Below are 7,397 nucleotides of genomic sequence, written 5' to 3'. Positions count from 1 at the left end.
GGGGGGGGGGGGGGTATATTTTTTGCTTGGAACTTATTTCGTTTGGTCAAAAATTCTACAATTTGGTTAAAAATTCAACTAACTGGTTGAAAGTTGAACCAATTTGTTCAAAATTAATTACTTTTCTTATTGCCGATTCATCTCTGGTTGAAAATTTATCTATTTTCTTGGCAATTATTTTTCCAAAATAAAAATATAACTATTTTATTTTTGGACTAAATTTCAACTATTTGGTTGAACACTTATCTTTTTTCGTTGAAGATTCAACTATTCGGATGTAAATGTAATCTTGTAGGCTTAAAAGTAATATTTTTGGTTGAAAATGCAATTATTTGGGTAAATACCATATCATTTTTGTATAGAAACTCTTGGTGGAAATTAATTTTTTGCTGAAGTTCATCATTTTAGTTGAAAATTCATCTCTGGTTAAAAATTGAACTATTTTTTTGAAAATTGTTTTTTTTTACATTCTCATTCTAATAAGAAGGTATGGTTTTATGTAAAATTTCACTTTGTCAGTTTTCATCAAGTCTCCACGTTTTGAGACCCACTGAGTCAGAAAAAACGACTTACCAAGGCGTTTTTCTGTCTTTCTGTAGTCTGTATTCTGCAGGCACGATAACTTTCGAAAAATTGATCAGATTGGATTCTGCTTTTGTACACTTTTTTAATGCCTAAAAAGAAAGAACAAGTTCGTAAACTAGCTATTTTGGATAAAAATTCAAAAAGTGAGCGCATTTTCAAAATTTTTTAAAAATTCAAAATTCTATGTACGGTTATTCATAGCAATAAGAAACTCAAATAATTTATCCTTATTACTTTTTTCTATAAAAAGAAAATGATCAGAGTTAGAGCATTTTCAAAATCCAAAAAAGCAAACTAAAATGAACATTTTAAACCAAACAAACATGATATGAAAAAGCAGTCAGGAGAAGATAAACGTTGATTTTTGAAAGCCGTAGAAGATGACCGTATCAACTTTCTTAATTTGGTCGATAAGTTGAAAATTCAAAATTTGATCGTACCCAAAATTTTTGAAACCACATTTTTTCAAGATTTCAAAATTCTATGTACGGTTATTCATATTGCTCAGAAACTCAAACAATTTATTTTTATGATTTTTTTCTATAAAAAGAAAATTATCAGAGTTAGAGCATTTTCAACATCCAAAAAAACAAAATAAAATGAACATTTTAAGCGAAACAGCACATATGAAAAAAAATCAAGAGAAAAAAAACGTTAATTTTTGAAAGCCCTATAAGAATACAATAACAACTTTTTTTTTGGTTGAAAAGTTGAAAAATCCAAATTTGATCGTAACAAAAATAATAAAAAATCCAAAAATTCCATTTTTTGGTAAAACTACGCAAGATACGAAAAAAATGAATAAGCTAAAATTGCGCACCCTGGAAAGACCTACAAATTTGTAACGAATCACTTTTCAATAGGACGCGTGGTTTTTGTTTTTGGTCGTAAAAAACAACATTAAAAATAAAAAAAAATTTGGACTAACGACACAAGCTACGAAAAAAATGAGGCAGAACTTGTGTATGCAAAAAAGACCTATAATTTTTGATAGGACACGTAGTTTTTGCTTTAGTCGTAAAAAATAACATTCAAAATAAAAATATTAAATTTGTTTGAAAGAACGACACAAGTACGAACTAAAATTAACAGATAAAAGCTGTTCGCCTAAAAAGATCTCTAAATTTAATATTAATCATTTTTCTATAGATTTTCTTTCAATCGTAAAAAATAAGATTAAAATTTAAAAAATTAAATTTTTGGAAAAAGGACAGAAAAGAAGAAAGAGGACATAGTATCCTATATAGAATTTATGCTTTATTTAGCAATATTTGAATAAGCAATTCCAGGCAGATTTGCATAAAAAAGTATTATATTTGATATAAAAGTGTTGTTCATAATGTAGAAAAGTTGACATTTTGGACAAAATCGAGTGCGAAGCGCGAGATACGTGATGACAAAAGAGAATTTACAATCACAAAATTACAGTGGTGGATGTTTTGAGTCTTAATTTTAAAAGGCTTGCGTAAGAATGTGCGTAAATATAAAGACCAAGCGCGCAGCGCGAGGTAAATACATATTCGAGCGCGAAGCGCGAGATAAATACATCATCGAGCGCGAAGCATGAGAACCAACAGTCGCGTGCCCTAGACCATTTTTTGTTAAAAATCTATTCTACCTTTTTTAGCGGAAAATTCAACTATTTGGTTCGAAATTGATGTATTTTATTGAAAATAAATATTTTTTCTTAGAAATATAATCTTCTTTTCTAAAAAGTAATCATTTGAGCTGAAAATGTATTTCTTTGGCTGAAAATTGATTATTTTATTTTAATTCTCCTTTTTTGGTAGAAAATTAATCAGTTTGATTAAAAAAATCGTTTTGTTTGAAAACGTAACTGTTATGTTATAACTTAATCAGTTTTGGTCGAGGATTCAAAGATTTTGATGAAAATTTATTTTTTAGTTGGAAAATTCATCGTTTTGTTTGAAAATTCAACTATTTTATTGAAAAAACGTTTTCGTTTGTTTAAAAATAATTTTTTTATCTGAAAATTAAATTTTTTCTATTATTTGTTAAAAATGTATCCTTCATAAGTTAAAAATTAAACTATTTGTTAGAAAATTCATCTATTTTGTTGAGAAATCATCTTTTTAATTCAGAATTCGACTATTCTGTGAAAAATCGGTTGTTTTGGTTGTATTCAACTAGCAGAAAATGCATTCTTCTTTATTGAAAATTAATTACTTCAATCGAAAATTTAACGACCACATTTTTGGTAAAGAATTGATCTTTTTTGTTGAAAATTCAACTATTTGGTTGAAAATTCATCCTTTTCGCTTTAAAAGTCAACTGTTTTTTTAAAACATTCCACTTTTTAGATTGAAAACTTCACTCTTTTGTTAAAAATTGGTCTATTCAGACAAAAGATTACTCTTCTTCGTGAGAAATTCATCCTTTTTTTCATTCAATTAAACTGGTTAGAAATTTCTTTATATTTTCATTGAAAAGTAATTTTTTAAACTAAGAATTGAACTATTCAATTTTTGGTTAAAAATTCAGTTACTTTAGTTGAAAATTAATTCATTTTGTTGCAAGTTCGTCTTATGGTTCGTTTTTTTTTCGAAAATTCAACTGTTTTCTTGAAAATTTGTCATTTTGTGATGAAAATTCATCTTTCTTGGTTGAAAATGAACTTTTTTTAAACGGAAGAGTGTAAAAATACCAAAAAATTGGTAACGTAGTAAATTGGTAAAACAGCAAAAAATTGTCCCCTGATAGTTTATATAATAATGCAACATTTTATTTTCAATTTAGAAAAACTGCCCCCTGGACAAGTCAGGGTAACGATATCATGCAAACTTTAAGCAGATATTATAGTAATACCTTTAGTGATCAGGAAAAGCAACACACGATCAACTTGTTTTTAGGTATTTATTGTGTATAATTATGTGTGTACTATGTGTATTGAATATCTTTAACGGAATTAGCGTATTATAGTACCTAACCGTCTCTGTTGCGTTTGTTATTATTTTTCAGGACTATTCGTTCCAGTAGAAGGAAAACCCCCAATATGGGAACTGGTAACAGATTATTATCTTCACCATAAAACTGCTTGTAAATATACACGAAAAACAAGATTACTAACACAGTGGTGGGACAGCAACGTTTTGAAATGTCTGCCTTATGCTCTTCAAGAGATGACGAAAACTTGTTCTGAAATTATTCAAGTTCAGCATTCCCAGGAAGAGATGATCGACATTTACTATGATTATTATCGGTAAGAATAATATCAATAGAAAGTATGTAATCTAATCACTCAGGGTGTCTACTCACCTGGAAAGTTTGGGATTTTCAGGGAATTTATATTAAAGTCGGAAAAAATTTTCCGAACATGCTTAAAATTGTTTTAAACTGTAATATTAAATTAAATAACCATTTTTTTCATTTGTGATAGTGTTAAGATGAAAGTTTGCCTAAAGTATTTTTCAAATTCCTGAATTTTATAAACAGAGTTTAGAAATTATTAATGTTTTTAGTATTAATAATTTATTTATGTAATAATCGATGGTGATAAGTAATTATTTTAGAGTATCCTGTAATATTTTGTTAAAGCTTCATAAATTAAACATAACAGGTAAATTCCTAAAAACGTTGTCCTTTTATGAATTTACTTTAACAAATGAAAAAACAATTATTTAATTTGAATTTAGTTTTCACCTATTTAGATATTTACAAGGACTGAAGAATACATAATTTATTATAAATTCGCAAAATTGTATACATATTCCGAATTTTTCATATTAAATAGTTACAATTTGAACATTTGCAGGTATATAAATAAGTTTGGGTTAAATTAAATTGAAAATATTAGTTCAATATAAAAAAAGAGGATAAAAAGGATTTTTATAAATGAATTTTCAGTTACAAATGCATGAAAATCACTTTTAGTTATCAGTTCCTGAAGTTTTTTTCAAAAATGGAGTGGATAGCCTGCCATTAGCGAAAAAATAAGCAAATATCTGTCTAAATATATACAACTCAAAATGCTCTAAAAACAAGGGAAACATGATTCTTTTTTACGAAAATAGTGGAATAATAGAGGGACAAACTGTTTTCAATAAAATTAATGTAGGTAACATATTTCTTAAATTTCAAGTCGAAATAAATTGCATTTTCAACAAAAAAGTTCAATTTTCTACCAAAAAAAGATTAATTTTTTACTAAATTAAATTAATTTTCAACGAAACAGTTATTTTTTAAGTAAGATGAATAATTAGCATTCAAACAGTTGCATTTGCAACCAAATAATTGCATTTTCAACCAATGAAATGAAATATTCAAATAAACTATAGAATTTTCAAATAAAAAAGATTCAAGTTCAATAAAAAGCAGTTGAATTTTCCAGCCGAAAAGACAAATTTTTTGTAAGAGAGTTAGAAAGCAATTGAATTTTTAATCCACAAAATATGAATTTTCAACACAAAAGTGCATTTTAAACCAAGAACAGTTTAATTTTTAACAAAAAATATGAGTTTTCAATAAAACAGTTTGAATTTTTGACCCGAAAATGTGAATTTACAACAAAAAAGTTTATTTTCAACAAGATAGTTGAGTATTTGACCAAAAACGATTAACTCTCAACCGAACAGTTGACTTTTGAACCAAAAAAGATCAAAATTCTACTAAATGACCTGAATTTTGAAGCCAAGAACACGAATTTTGTACACAAAATTTGGATTCTTATCCCGAAAATATGAATTTTCAACCAAATAGTTGAATTTTCCAGCAAAATAGTTGCATTTGTAAACCAAAAAACTAATTTTTCAATCAAGAAAAAACTGAACTAAGTTGAATCTTTCAAAATCAAAGCTCCTGGAATTCTAGAGTTTTAAATTGTTATTACATAAAAAAATATAGATGAACATTAATACTGATCAGATACATTTTTCTGAAATCATAAACTAAATTGAATTATCCTAAAAGAACGTTTAAAATAAATAGTAATTTTTAGTGGGAAACATTAAAAATGAAAAAAATTCTACTTGGGCACGTTGAAATTTAAACTGATTGGTATATTATAACTTGTTTTAATACTCAAACCCTTCAAAAGTACTATTATTTTAAGTAAATTTTGAAAGTTTACGAAATAAAAATAAATATATTTTTAATTACACTTTTCGAAATGTAACCAATTCAATTTCAGTTGCAAAATTAAAACTTATAAAAGAAAAAAATGGAACGTTTAGCGGTCAACATGAAAATTCAGAACTCTTAAAATTGTAACCATTCAAAAATAAAGAAGTTATTTAATTACTGAGCCTTAATCTTAGGTGTTTTAATTTTTATCTATTTTGTTTTTAAACAGCACATTAAAAAACCATTTAAATCGTTTAAGAATGTGGACTATGTACAATCAGTCTCAAAAGTTGCCTATCTTTAAAATGGTTTATAGAATCGACAAAAATAGATCTATTATTAATTTCGACAAATCTTAAAGGAATATTCTATGCACACTTCAAAAAAAAATTCTAGTTAAAATTGTTTATTTAACAGTAGTTGATGTAAAGATTTGGAAACACCAAATCAAACCATTCTTCGACCGATAATGCAATAATGAATTGTAGCAAACATATTTCTTCTGTCTTACGATCACGGCAAAATAAAAACAAATTAAAGCTATCAATTCAACTCCATTTATTTTTAGAACAAAAATTAAAACTTCGACAACGACGAAATATGTTCGTCGTTGTTTCCAAAACACTTAGGACGGTTTCATAATCGTTAATAATGTAGTTTTTACGTTGAAAAAAGCCTCTTCAATTTTATGAGGCTTTCTCTTTTTACTCATCCTCAATAATTGTTTGGAGTCTTACTTTTTTTAAACTTTAATGGTCCTTATGCCAAATTTTTAATTATATATATAATTAAAAATTTGTTAGAGTGGGACGATGGTCGTGGGGACTAAAGCGTAGGCTTTGGACCCACTCCTTCGGCTTGCGGGTTCGATTCCCGCCTCTCACTCTGGAAGAGTCTCGGTGGCCCATGCGGTGAACACTAGCCTAGCAAGGGAGTTGTTCATCTCCGGAGAGTCGTGGGACCGGTACCTCTAGAGAAAAAGGTTTTCTCTAAGTACTTAAGGCTGTGTTGCTCTTGGTGGCTCGGAACCCACCTTAAACTGTAGGTCCCCCTTCCACCACCAAGTAAGTGTGTGGAGGGTGTGTAAAGGAATAGAGAAGGTGTAAGAAAAATGTAAACCCTTAGGGGACACAATAGAAGCTTCCATTCAGAATTAAAAATTTGTTATATATATATATATATTTCTTTTTCATGTAGTATCAAGTGGCATTGAAAGTGATTGGTTAGATTTTAAATATTGTGAGAAGTATTGGAAACTTTCAAAATTAAAGAATTCAAATTTAAAGCGTTTAAAATGAAATAATTCCAAACTTCGTTTCAAGTTTGAAGAATTCTTAAATTAAAGGATGGCATGAAAAAACTAGATGACCAACAGAATAGGAATTTATCAGTAGAGAATAAAACTATTTTTTTTCCGAGATGACGTGTTGCTGATTTAGGCCAAAAAATTGATTAAAAGCAGTTTTCCATTATCAAGGAAAGAGACATGTCGGCTGATAATCTCAAAGTGAAACTGATGACAAATTGAAACAGGCTAGACTGCGGATTGCAATAAAAAGTGGAACTTGTGAAGTTTCTACAAAACAGACATTCAACCCGGAAATACGACTTTTAAAAAAAAACTCATTTTTAATAAAATACGAGGGTGGATTGATAAGTTTCCGGCCTGACCAAGAGATGGCGCCACTAGGCCTACCTTGAGGTGGCGTTCTATAGTACCATCCTTAGATAGC

The 7,397-nt window shown here is 28.1% G+C and overlaps 1 protein-coding gene and 1 long non-coding RNA gene across 6 annotated transcripts in view; one reads left to right on the top strand and one right to left on the bottom strand.

The window, feature by feature from the left end:
- The window catches only part of LOC117181457 (polyphosphoinositide phosphatase), a 34,842-nt gene that overhangs the window by 13,904 nt on the left and 13,541 nt on the right, over window positions 1-7,397 (top strand). For all 5 annotated transcript variants that reach the window (XM_033374118.1, XM_033374119.1, XM_033374120.1 and 2 more), the window contains 2 exons: window positions 3,343-3,455; window positions 3,565-3,805. In XM_033374118.1, the coding sequence (XP_033230009.1) occupies window positions 3,343-3,455; window positions 3,565-3,805 (354 nt within the window). The remainder of the gene's footprint in view (window positions 1-3,342; window positions 3,456-3,564; window positions 3,806-7,397) is intronic.
- The window catches only part of LOC117181459, a 20,449-nt gene that overhangs the window by 7,756 nt on the left and 5,296 nt on the right, over window positions 1-7,397 (bottom strand). The window lies entirely within an intron of this gene.

The sequence above is a fragment of the Belonocnema kinseyi genome, chromosome 10 (genome assembly GCF_010883055.1).
Source record: "Belonocnema kinseyi isolate 2016_QV_RU_SX_M_011 chromosome 10, B_treatae_v1, whole genome shotgun sequence".
Taxonomy (NCBI): Eukaryota; Metazoa; Arthropoda; class Insecta; order Hymenoptera; family Cynipidae; genus Belonocnema; species Belonocnema kinseyi.
Note: the sequence above shows the minus strand (reverse complement) of the source record. Positions and strands in the feature narration are given on the sequence as shown.